Source organism: Centruroides sculpturatus, unplaced genomic scaffold (assembly GCF_000671375.1).
Source record: "Centruroides sculpturatus isolate CEXI.00-Female unplaced genomic scaffold, Cexi_2.0 scaffold400, whole genome shotgun sequence".
In the NCBI taxonomy this organism is placed as follows: Eukaryota; Metazoa; Arthropoda; class Arachnida; order Scorpiones; family Buthidae; genus Centruroides; species Centruroides sculpturatus.
In genome coordinates this window covers 326,003-340,148 of record NW_019384654.1, presented here as the reverse complement: position 1 = coordinate 340,148, position 14,146 = coordinate 326,003, and the positions used below count along the sequence as shown (strand labels likewise).

General features: G+C 27.4%; 1 protein-coding gene across 2 annotated transcripts in view; it reads right to left on the bottom strand.

Moving 5' to 3' along the window:
• LOC111626376 (tyrosine-protein kinase Fer-like) overlaps positions 1–14,146 on the bottom strand; it is a 50,081-nt gene that overhangs the window by 31,515 nt on the left and 4,420 nt on the right. The window contains exon 1 of one of the 2 annotated variants that reach the window (XM_023369729.1): positions 894–955. The exons of the other annotated variant lie outside the window; for it this stretch is intronic. Within the exon in view, the coding sequence (XP_023225497.1) occupies positions 894–934 (41 nt within the window). The 5' untranslated portion in view covers positions 935–955. Of the gene's footprint in view, positions 1–893; positions 956–14,146 lie in introns of those variants that run through there. 2 annotated transcript variants of the gene reach the window in all.

Here is a 14,146-nt window from a genome sequence, read left to right as displayed (position 1 = left end):
ACAGTTTGAAATAAGACTGTAAAATTTAAAATACATCAAATCTTATAAACAAATAATTTAATAATTTGGTATGTTAACAGAGTTACAATTTTATATATATATAAATATATTTGTGTCGGTTAGATGAAATCCAGGAATGTTGCACATTTCATGAAATAGGCAAAAAATTTGTGTAATGATGCAAAATCAACATATCGACTGTCGTTTTCATGGACCAAACAATTTTCTGCAAATTTAACAAAATAGACAATTCAAAATTAACCTATTTTATAAAATTGCTATTTTATATTTTCCAAAGAGATACCAACTTCTGTTTCACTCATTAAATTACAGCTTAGAAAACATTAAGCAGAGATTTGAATGAAAGTATCAAAGATTACTTAATGATATTTCATACTTCCTAATGATGTTTATTACAAACATGTAACATTAAATGCTACATTAGCGCTTAAGTATATGTAATAAAACAAATAAGTACTTACAGCAAAAACTCCAAAATGACAGTAAACAGACACGCGTTCACAGATTTACCACAATGCTGTGCGAATATCACTTGACGCAACTGTCAATTTTGTGAATTCGGAAAGAATATTGACAATCTACTAAATTGGCTCTTAAACTCATTTTCCAATTATTTAAATATTTAATTAATATTCTGCCATTAATTAAATTTTCACAATTTTTTTTGCCTATTTCGCGAAACGAGCAACATTCCCAAATTCAGCATAATGTGTACAGTACATAAAATTGTTTTGCAAAGTCTGAATTATTCATGAAAATGGAAAAGGACAATTTGTAAATTTTAATTGTTAATTCTTATATAACTTTTTTTAAAAAAACTTTTTTAAAGAAATTATTTGTAGAACTTATTACAAAATTTAAATGTTACTTACTTTAATTTTAACATTACTTTTCTCATGAGGTGTAAGTTCATAAACTCTTAAGAATACACTAAATTCTAATAAATTAAGAATTAGTAATAAAAGTTTCACTTCCAACTTCCTTATTGAAATTAATTAGCTAAATTCAAATTACAGAACTTGTAACTTCTTTTTTAAAATAAAACTCTTCCTAAAAATTCAATACATGAAATATTTTTAACCATTGAATGTTCTATAAATATTAAATGGCAAAACAATCTCCAAAAACAATTGGAAATTTCTATCAGTTCTAGAACTTTAGTAAATTAATTATAGTTAGTTCTGCCATTTTGTTTTTTTAATAATCATGATCTTAATGTGTTCTGTTTGTGTTAGAAAAAGCCAACTAAATCATGGATTCTTATGAACAATTTATCACTTTTCTTCTGAATTTTTTAAAATCTAAACTGGTTTAAATATATTTAAATCATATTCATCTAGGGATAATTCCCTGTACATTTACTCTCCCAAATAATTTATTTCGAAAAATTNCAACAAAAACTATAAGTAGATTAATAAAAAAAAATATTTCCTAATAAGTTTTATACATTAAAGACAAAGAAATGTAACTGCTAACATCTAAAATAGTATGTAAATTCTGTCTGCTTATATAGGATGTTTCAAAAATAGCTTTACAACTTGAGGACAAAATATTAGTGAACTGATAGAAGAAACACATAATTTTAGAACATTGAAACGTAGTAAACACTTCAACATCCATCAATTTATTTATGGCTCTATGTGACTTCCATTTGTTCCACGGCATCTTCATTATGCAATACTTAGTACAGAAATTCTTTTAAACCCGTGTAGTAGACTTTTTTCTTCAAACCAAACTATACAAGCTCACTCCATACCTGTGAAAACAGCCATCTTCACACTGGCTGATCGTGCTACAGTAGGAGTTTTTGGTGCAGAAGTTTATGTAAATGAAACTTGATGTATATGATTAAATTTGTGCATGTCCTTTGAATAAATTTTTATTCTCCTACAAAGTTGTAAAGACAATTTTAAAACACCCTGTATTAACATTCCATAATATATATAATGTATATTATTATATTATACACCTTCGCCTTATTATACAAAATTATTATATTAACTGGAATTCTACTACACTATAAATCAAAAAGTTTAAAGATGTTTAAAAATTTACAATACTTTTACACAAATTTAACAATCACTATTAATTTAATTTATTTATTTGTAATTATTTTATAATAGCTTATTCAAATTAAAATTATATTAAATATATTAATAAATGCATTTATGCCAGTAATTTGATTCACAATATATCACATTTAAAGAAAATGTAAAGCTGAACTTATCAAATAAGCTGGAATTTATGTATAACGCACAAAAATTATGCCGTCCACACACTTTTCAGCAATAAATGTTTAGTAAGCCAAAAAAGTGTGTGAAGGTGCAATTTTAGTGTTAAAATATAAAGCATAAGAAAAACCTGAGATTGCTTTCTCTTTTGGCTCTTCTTCAGGAGAAAATATCAAATAATAGTCAAATATATGCATAAATATTACCAGTATATTTTCTCCTAAAGACAAAAATATCCGAGAGTATTCTTTCAATGTTTAATTTTCATTTTTTCCATATAAAATCTACTTTCCAAATTGAATTTTGGTGATTTTCAACAGAATTAGCAACTCCACCAACATGATGACAGCAAACTGCAAAATTGTTTTTTAGTTATATTAAGGCTAATTTAATTAATCATCAGTATTTGGCCAAAAGGTAGATATTTGTGCCACCATCAAACTGGCATGAAACCATCAAAATTTTTCAATCATTAATTACAAATTCCCAAAACTGTAAATACCCCTTTTTATTCAATAACTTTCCAAAACTGGTATATATTAATGTAAACATATACAAGACATCTACACCAGCATACCTCAAATTACTAATTTTTACTAATGTTTTCATCTGTATATAACAGATGTCTTCAGGCATATATAATGCAGAACAAAACAGACAAATTAAAATCCATTTTTAATTTTAATTTGTTTTTTTGTCCATTTTGTTCTGCGTTATATATAGAAGAAAACGTTAGTAAACATTGGTCATTCCAAATATGCTGATGTAGGCGTCTTGTATGTGTTTAAATCCTTTTTTTATGTTGAGATAGGAGATTTTACAAAAACAATCTGAAGAACTTAACCATCATCTCTTTATAATAATAATCACATGTGCGATTAATAAATTCTGTAAACCAAATAATCATTGAATTTTAATACAATTTTTTCTTATTTTTAAACTATTTCTGTATTCTGATAATCTAGTAAATGTTTTGAACTGAAATCAGAGAAATGCATTTATTCATAATTACTATTTGCTACTCCTATCAAATAGTAATTATGAATAAATGCATAATTCCCACTGTCATTTGTCCGTCAGTCCATCTTTCCTCAATCTCAAGAATGGAGTTAGATAGATGAAAGATGAGAGCAGATACAAAAACTTTAGGAGCAGGAGGTCCCAATTACATATATACAAACTTCTGATGCAAACTGAAAGTCATATTATTTAGATTCAAAAATTCCCTCCCCCCTAAAGGTGTTAGACAGATGACCGGCACAACTCTATTGTTAAAGGAAAAGTATGATGTATGGAGGCAAGTCACTACTAATTTGAGGTGGAGAGCATATATTTTCAATGAAATTAATTAAAAATATGATTAAAAATTGCAGCCTGGCATTGTGACCATGTCACAATAAATATTGCTCGTTTACAGTAAATATAACATAATGTATAAAACATTAATTTATAATTTTAGCATTTTAAACAAACAGAAAATGGACAACAAAAATTTGTTTTTGGATATGTTTCTGCTGTTGCCGAAACCAAGACTTGTAAAAAAGAATTATCACGTGACACGTCAAATTTTGTTTATTGGTTGAAATGTACAAAGGTCTAAATTTTGCATGTAAAAGAACAATTTAGGGGTAAAGTGTTATGCACAAAATTGAATTGTTAAGATGTCCAAGACTGCTTGTATGCAAATCTAAATAATTGCTAATCCTAGCATTGAATGCAACTCTGAAAATTCAGGAGGCTATGTTTGTTTTCTCCATTCTCCTTCCACAATTTAACAAAGATTTAGTTGGTAGGTGCCACATTGCTTCACACTCCACCTCCCAACTTGTTACAACATTCCATTTTTCTTTTTTTTTATATTACACACCATATTATTAAGTACTTTTGTAACGTATCACAGATATTTCAATATAAGAGAAAAGAGACAGTGGAATCTCGCATAATGAGCAAAACAAATTGTAAAAAAATGACTCACTTAATGAGTGAAGTTTCGCACAATGAGTGAAGAGGAGAGGAAAAGTCCCAGACAGTGAGCATGCTACATCAGTCTGAGTTTAGCACTCATTCTGATAGCATCTTAGTGTCGCTTGTGATCACACATTTTTCCAAACTTGTGTTCAAACATATTACGTATAAACATCAACAACCATAGCTCATTATATAATAAACATGCCAAACAATATGCCAAACTGTTTGGCTATGTAAAGGCTATAATTAAATATTAAAAATTGATTAATTTGACTAGAGGTAGGCAGTTATGTTGCCATCTTGTATTAAATTTAATGACCAATTCTAAATTAAATTTTAGAAATGTCTAAATTAAAAATTAATTATTTATAATTATTAAATTTAATATGAGATGGAAGCATAACTGCCTACCGCTAGTCAAATTAATTAATTTCTAATATTTAATTATAGCCTTTACGTAGCCCAACAATTTGGCATATCATTTGGCAGTTTATGAAACATATTTTTTTCAATTTTTTTGTTTTCTGCAAATCGAATTTGCATTTCAGATTGGTTCATTTCACGCTAGAAGAAATGATGATGATGATTCATGCTAAGTTAAAAATTACACCTTTGTCAATCCAGCAAAAATTTAATATAATAAAAACGTTTTCAATCGTTTTAAATGATCTTCATCAGTTACAGAAAAATAGAACATTAAAATAGAATAGAAAATGATCATGGAATAAATATAAAAACAAAAGAGAGGTTGCGGCTGACGTTTTCATCGCGAAAACGTGTAAGTCAGACGTTCAGTGCTGCCTTCCTGTAAGCCTAGAAGTTTGACAATGGCATTTGATACGTTGAGCATGATTCCACTAATGTTCCAAACGCCATTTTCAAACTTCTAGGCTTACAGGAAAGCGGTGCTGAACGTCAACGTACACATTTTCACAACGAAAACGTTGGCTGGAACCTCTCTAATAATTAACGGAAGATGTCCTTGTGAATTAAATATGGATAAATAAAATATCATAAATAAGGAAAAAGTATAAATACAATATATAATATCGCCTTAGTATTATTAATTATTGTAAAATGATCTCCAAGCGGTAGATAATACATCCGCACCTCTGTGGTTTATACAATTAGTTCTCAAGTGTACCTTGTATATTTCCAATTTCTCAAGCTGTTTCACTGTGTGTCTATTCGTTGTTGTTTTGATAATAGCTGCCTGATCCCATTGGACATTGACATCCTGTTGTCTTGCATATACCATAGAATGTTCTAATTACTCATTTAACAAATATATAAAAAAAAAGTTTCAAAAAAAGAAATTCATTATTTGAATAAGCTACATGCAAGTTATACATATTTATTTATTTAGTAATACAATGCAGAAGCCCATATGAATGGGCAAAAACAAAAATATACAAAGCAACACATTAAACAACCAATAAGCAGATACAAAACTCAACACTAACAACATTAAAAAGTGGTTGTATGTAACAACACAAAAATAACCAAAATAATATTAAATAATAATAAAAATCCAGCTTAATAGCAAAAAAATAGGGGAAAAAAAACAGTCACTACAAATTCAACGTATTAAAATTTATAGGAAGAATGTGAAACATCATCAAAATTCTTATATAAAATATTAACTACTTCTTTAGTTTAAATGTAAACAGCATACATTTTTAAAAATTTACAAATGTATAAATCACAATAATTTCCATTTTGAAGGAACATATTTCCAAGAATTAACATACACTATTCTTAACAGGAAGTAAAATAATCTAATTTATCTAGATCAAATCTCTTACAAAAGTTTTTTTCTACAATCTAATTTTAAAAAAAAATGCATTTTTAAACAAATAAATTTACAATATATGAATTATTATAATTAGACTGAAAATTTTATGTCATCAAACATTTATTAAAGTAATTTGTTCTTTTATATTCATGCATACATTGATTTATTAGATAAATAATAAATGTGTTACGATTAAAGCTATTATCTGTATCATTTTTTTTATGCTGCATTAATGCATCTGTAAGTAAAATTGAGTCTTTTGCTTTAAACCAAATGATAAAATAGGTTAATTAAGTAATGAAGTTATTGACTTTAAATAAAAAGTTTCGGTCAAAGATAATTAAAGCTCGACAACATCTTAAAATGAAAGTACTGAATGCATCTAACACTAAATGGAACAATATAAACACTTTGGCAGCAATCCATGTAGAGTTTCGGCATTCTCCACAAGTCTAAAGTACTTTCGATTATTCTATTGTTTTATTTTGGTACGTAACATATAAATAAATATCACATTTCTATTTTGTAATATCACATAATATATTCAAATTTTATCGTTAATATTAATTAAATTTCCTATATAGTAAATTAAGTTGATAAACTAACTTTTCAATAAGGCTAACCTGATGATTATACTCGGAATGAAACTTAAAATTTGTTCCTCTTTAACTGACTCCAAAACGACACACAAAACACAAGATATTTATAGATAAAATCATAATATTTTAAATGATTTCTATACTTTAATATAGTTGTTAAAAATCGGACAGCAAAGTGGAGAACAAGTTACACCTAAAGTACCACATACATAAATCAATTTGTAAAAAATACTTTATTCTGTTTAATTCATTACCCCATATTTTAATTAATCTACTATTTTTTTTAATATTTATTATTATAAATTGTATTTCAGTATATATTTTAATGAGATTTATTTGTTTGTTTTATTGGGGGGGTGGCAATTATTATCCTAGTAACATCATCTGTATATAACAATAATAAAATCTTTTCTAAAAACACACATTGTCACATAATGTGTGAAGTCATTTCTAATATATTTTTAAATAGAATACATATTTAATTATAGAACATTAATTTTTATTTTCTATTTTTTAATTAATAATATTCTCTTCCTGCTAATTAAATGTTAATTAAACAGCAACAAGAAAAGTCATGCTTGTCACAGTATTAATTTATCACTCATTAGATAATGTCCTCCTCGATAATCTGTAAGCATTGATTACGACAAAATTTTACTTATATAATTTTTCCGGAAGAAAACTTTTTATTTTCGGGATAGAGATTTAATCTAAAATTTATTTTCAGAATGTCAAGTTGCTATCGTCTCGTGTTCGTCGTGTGAATTTTATATCGGCAAATGAGCAGATCCGTTATTAAATTAATCATAAATATCTATTCACTTAATTAGTTAAATAATTTCATTTTATAATATTAAATACGGTATATTTTAAAATATTTCTATTAAATCTAAAATATCAAAATTAAGTTTAAACAAATTTTTTAATTAAAAAATATGCAATAATTTGTCTTAATGTACATAAATTTATAAATAATTTGAATGTTACTTTTAAATTAACGAAAGTTGGTATTACATTGACATATAGACTATAACCGTTTCTTTGGTTGCCAAAGATTTATTTATTTAAATAACATTTTTGCCTCTACTTGAGCCATTATTAGTTTAAACTTACAAATTTGCTATTTAAGAGCAACTTAGAACAGATTTTCAAAACTTATATTTGAAAATTTGTTCTAAAAGTTGTTCCAAAGAGAATAGCAAATTTTTAATTTTAATCAAATTAATAATTAATTAACTGATGGCAGTTCAAGTATAACTAAAAAACACTTTTTAAATAAATAATCTTTGGTAACCAAAAGCAATTTTAATGCTTTTATATCTTTTTTTATTAATTCTTTTGATTTAAGCTCTTGCCATCTGTAAGTATTAATTAAGAGGACCTTATTCTTGTGCTTAAAATAGGTTCAATTGGACACACAATGGGACAGTTAGGGTCCAACTTATTCATGTGAAATAATTTACAAAATTTCTGAAATTACAATCTGGACTAGTGATGTTTAATATTATTGAATAATTGACTATCAGTACAATAATTTCCACTATTGAAGTCCGAAAACGATTACTGTTTATATCATTAGCAATGTTACCAATATTGGGAACTACCGAAATTCAATATTACAACAACTTACTGATATAGAAAAATAAAAATTACAAACTACTTAAAATAGGGTTGTTAACTTTCAAAGCAACAATTTTCAGTGTAAAAAGAACCAACCTTAAAAAAAGTGATGAGCAAAATGTTTAGTTTTGATTTGGTGGGATACAACAAGGCAACATGTGGGTGATCTGCCTTGAGGGGATACCTCCCGGAAGGGTTTTTATAAAAAATTTATTTACCCCTACATAGGTGTACCCATACATAAAAAAACCTGGAAATTCCACATGGCCAGCCTGTTGGTAAGATGCAAACCCGTGACCATCTACCAGTGTTTGATGGTTTTACCTATTCGGCCACTTGTAGGCAATGAGCACAAGAAAATCTCCCTCCTATAGACTCAAGAACATTTTTTCCTTTCTTTCACGATTATGATGATGAGACAGCCAGATGGCCGAGACAGTTAAGGCATCGGGTTACTGTTCTCGAGACCTGAGATAAAATCCAAGCAAACAACTCCAGGAATTTTTCATGGGCAATGTGTTCCAGATAATCAGGTCCTGTCCCTCACCACCATGCAGCCCTATGTGCTCCTGGCCAAATCCACAATGGGTTCATACAAGAACATTACTCACTTGTAACTGGATGAAACAAATAATCACAACAATCTTACTCTCAAACCAGCAGAAAATTTAATGTATAAGAAAAACATTTTTGATCTATTAATAGACCAGCAAAAGGTCAATGCTACAACTTTACATTCTATTTCAGAATGTGCATATGTTCCACAATGAATATTACAAAAATTCAAATTTAATCATACCCGCAATGGGTATGATTAAAACAAGCCCATTTAGTGCCCACAGGGCAGAATGGGGAGGAAAAAAGGGCAACCTAGCAGGAATTACATCATGTCATTCTGGATGTCTTTTGACATTGTGCATACACTTTTGTTACAAAACTAAATTTTTCAAGTTAAAATGTTAATGTTTTAAACATTTAAAATAAAAATGTAACATGCTAGTTTATATTTTACTGAGGAGAATAAATATCAATAATATTGGCAATCAATTGTCACAATATTCTAATTTTTCCATATTAATCATACTAACGAACAGTTTTCTAATTAATAACTTGAATTACAAGACACTTATTATTCTTGAATAAAATAAACTTTAATTTTTTGTAATGTTATCTAAATAATACATTTCATGAAATTAATTTTAATAATTTCACAAATAAATTCATATTTTTGTGTAGATAAATCTAACTATTATTAATCTACTTATAAAAATACAATAAAAGCAAATCTAATATTTGGAGTTTTTAAGTAATTTATTTTACAAAGAAAGAATTTCTTCACTAAATTATCAAAATTTAAAGTATTCTCTTACAGCAGAGAAGGTTGGCAAACAAGAGAATGATTGAGAGAAGAGTGGTAGCAGACATTGACGACATTCAGGAAGATAATGTCAGATAATCAGTGTCAAAATTAATTTTATGAAACAAGTTTAAATTTAATTTTTGTCTAAAAATTAAACTTTCAGAAGATTATCCATTGCTAAAATTGTACTTTGACAGCTTTGATTATTCTGCGTTAATTTCTTAGCTCTCCTTAAAATATGATGCTTGAATGCAGTTTAACATCTTACATTTGTATAAAAGATAGCAAAAAAAACAGATCCTTTATTAAACTTTTAAGGACTTTTTAAAAACCAGTTCATTTTGATAATGTCCAAGAAACTTAGAAAGTTCAAAGCCATTGAAAAGTAATTTTAGTACATTCCAATAAATTGATATTTTCGTGAATCGTAAACTGGTGAAAATAATCTCTCTTGCTGTGTTCCTCATTATCATGTTACATCCAAAATAAAAACAGATTTTAATGGTTTAATACTTTTTCTGTTATAACAATTACATCTTCAGGAAAAAATTCATTAAAGTACAAAGTAACATTTTGTTTTGAATTTTAGTAAATTTAAAAATATTCTATTTGTACAATTCTATTTAAAATGAAATTTTTTTCAAAGATATTACAATTGAACTTTTGTAATGAAAATATTTGAGCCATTAAATTTTATTTTATTTGACTCTAAAATAATAAAAAAGAATACAACTTTTTAAAACTCTTGACCCTGTGGGTATCAAAGGAGCACCCCTTTTTTTATCAAGCCCATTTTGGGTTAGACCAGGTCCACAATGGGGTGGACAGGTGGTGAGAAACAGGGTCTGACATATTCTGATGGTCCACCTCCCAAAAAATTCCCGAGATTTTTTGACCCATCCAGATTCAATCCTGAGTTTCCCAGAGAATCCGCTTGCCTTAACCGCTCGGCCATCTGGCCGTCGACACAACTATTACTTTCATTGTGAAATTAATTTTATCACTCGTACCATAAAAACATCAAAATTTTATAACTTTTTCTTCATTATTATTTTTTTCCTGTGGGCATTAAGAATGTCTTTTTCTTGCTCTTGATTTTAGTCAGATCCAAGATGGCACGTCCAAGTGCCAAGAAACTGGGGACGCCTCCAATCCGACTTACTCAGGTCAGACTTCTGGTGAAAATTTCTTAGGATCCAACTCAAGTCCTAGCAAAGCCAAGGACTCAAATTCAAATCCGAGTTGCTAAGAAACACACTACTTGGCTAGATGGCTAAAACAGCACATCTTAGATGCTTTAGTCAATTGGCCATCTACAAAACATTTTTTAGTATATTTAATTTTTAATATTTCATATTTTTATCTATTTGCAACAATTAAATTCTTTCACTTTCTCATTTCTGTATTACTTTTTATTTTTGTAAATATTTTTAAATGGAGAACATGAAGAGAAATTGCCTTTTTCAATATTATGATTTAATAAAATATGTTAATTTTCGTTCAAAGCAGAACAAATTAATTTTGTCACAATGATAAAATTATTATTACAAAGGCAGTCCAATGATAAACTTAACTGACTCATAAACACGAGAGACAATTACTAATTCAATGACTGACTCATTCTTATTGTTATATGAATCTGTTTGAATGTTCATTGAGTAAAAACAATATTTAAAGAATCAAAAAAATAAAATGCAAGCTTAAATATTTTAACATTAAAAAATTACACTTATTTAATTATATAATATAGTGTTTAAAAATTACCAACAACACTCAAAGTCTATTCATACTAAGTATAATTTTTAATTTACATAAAAATCATTTGTTGAAATTTTTTAAACAGAAATTTCATGATAATTTTTCACAAAAAATGTTTATTGAAATTAATTCACATAAAACCTTTTAACATTTTGTAATTATTGTTAACTCTGGAACTAACAGATTAATGGGGAAATTGTGTGTTGCATTCATCATGGTCAATTACAAAAGAAACTTTTTATGAGATACAATAAGACACAAACAGCATATATTGTGATGAATACGAGGGAAACAAACACTATACTTCTAAGGAGGAATGTAAACAATACCTGTCAATGTGTCGCCTAGCTAAGATTACACACGCAACAGTCAGTCTGATATTCTCTACAATGTATTTACGCTGTAACAACTGCCTTGGAACAAATGGATTTTGTCCATTGTCCCCAATATCTGTCGTATTTTGGTCTGTGAAATCAAGACTTAACAATATTTCCTTTTTAACAGTAATTTTAGTAAATATTTTCTTATGTTTATTATTATTTGTCAATTTTTTTTTCTTTTTTTTATACAGAATAAAGGATTTTAACCTAATTCAATTACTTGTATGTGTAATCTGCTGTATCTTTAATCGATTGTTATTATATAGACTGCTAATTATGATAAATAATATCTATTGATGTAATGAATACAGTAGAGCCCTGCCATAAGTGACCAATATGTTTCATAATCCCTTGCATAAATGGAAATTCATTTAAAATAGCAAGCCCCATTAATAATTAAGTATTTCCTCTACTAACATACTTATCACACATCTCTTTTATACACACCAAATTCCCTATTATCCATGCGTCATCAAAATATTGGAATTATTGTAAAATGACAAAGTATTGTAAGCAACTTTCAGCTTTTCTTTCCTCCCTCAACTGTCAATTTTAAGGGATGGAAGTGAGTAGATTCATTAGCCCTGGAATGTAATTTTGCAGTAAGCAAAGTTGGTACTATATGCAACAGATTTGAAAAAATATCTGACTAGTCCTAAAATAATAATACAGTAATTTGTGAGGAAAAAAATGCAAGAATTATATGTAGAAATGTAAAATTTAAATTTCTACATGATATTTTTGAAAATACAAGAAATCTACATTTTATGTTTACTGACTAAATATACATTTCAGCTTATGAAACTTGGGACTTTCACTTGCATCTATTATAACAAAGTTGAGTTGTATATATATACTGTAGTTCATTTAAGACCTCTGAATAGTTTTTTTTATAGTTTAGAGAGCTATTGGATTATTTTGGATTATCACTGTTTTCTGTACACACCCGTGTTGAATAATCGGATTATTCAGCATAAATAAAGCAAATAAACACAATTAAAAATTAATAGCATGATACCATAAATCATAAAAACTTTAAAAAATGTTTGAAAGCAGATTTTTTCTTTTCGCACTACATCTAAAATCTTATTCTTTCCTCTATGACTTTTCTTTGTCTTATCAGAGCTATCAGCATCACCACCCTTGTATTTTGGAGCCAGTTTGCAAAGTAATTAACATAAGTGAAACAATAGAAACATTGATGGACATAACATGTTACAAGCAAGAACTCCAGATAAAGAATGATGTGAGTCCTAGTGTTTAGTGCAAAACAAAGAAATGAGTCAAACATTTAACTACGTGTACCTTAAAAAAGTGGCATGAATTTAGCATGCAATTGAGAAGTTTTATTTTATATTTTTTCCAATTTTTTTGGATTGCCAAAAGTGTAAATCTAAAACCAAGCATGGCAAGTCCTACTGTATTTAGAATTATAATTAAAGCTTTATTAGAGGTAACTAATTGTCTAATTAGCCAGAATTTAAATTCTAGACACTGGAAATAATTTTATTTTTGAGATGTGTAGAGCATATTGGAAAATTCTGAAGCATCTCGTTTTTCATTTGAGTTTCCTAAATGTGTGCAAAGCTTTTATTATACAAATATTTCTACGTCAATTATGTTTTTAATTATATCAAGCACAAAAAATGTTTATGAAACTAATTTGTCTGTAAGAAACATTTCTATAATTTTCAATCTAGCAATAAAAAAAAGGGAGATCCTGCACCAATGTTAGGTAAGAAGAAAAATAAAATTCTTTAAAAAGTTAATTCTAGCACTCAATAGTTTATTTGGAACAAATGTTTACCATAACATAGTAAGTCTCACCATCAGATCCGTAATTCTATCACAAATCCGGCAACGAAACTGAGAGTTAGGATCCAATGATGAGACTTACAAACATTTTTTCAATTTTTCTTTTTTTTTTGAACAGATGAAAGACTGTTACAAGAAAATTATTTTGATCTAAAAAATACTCATTTCTTACTAAAAAAACTTTTATAAATTCTCTTATTTTCCTTTTATTCAAAACTTTCATTCAATTAAACTTTGATATTAAATGATTCACTGCACATACATTTACTTATTTTAGTTATAATTTTTTTTCCTATTACAGATTCTATTATTAATATTTTCTTTTTATTATAATAAAAAAAAACCAACAAATCATTGATGACTTCTCATATTAAAAATAGATACACAAGTTCCTATTATGAAAAAAATGAACATCTGAACAGATTGTTGCAACAGATGATAAATTATCTGTTTAAATAAAAAAAATTTAGCACAACACTCAATATCATCAATGCAACTGATATTAAATACCATCACTATGTTTTTTAGATAATTTCCCAACAATTTAAACACAGCTCTTCTGTTATTTATTTATATATATATATATATTTTTAGATGAG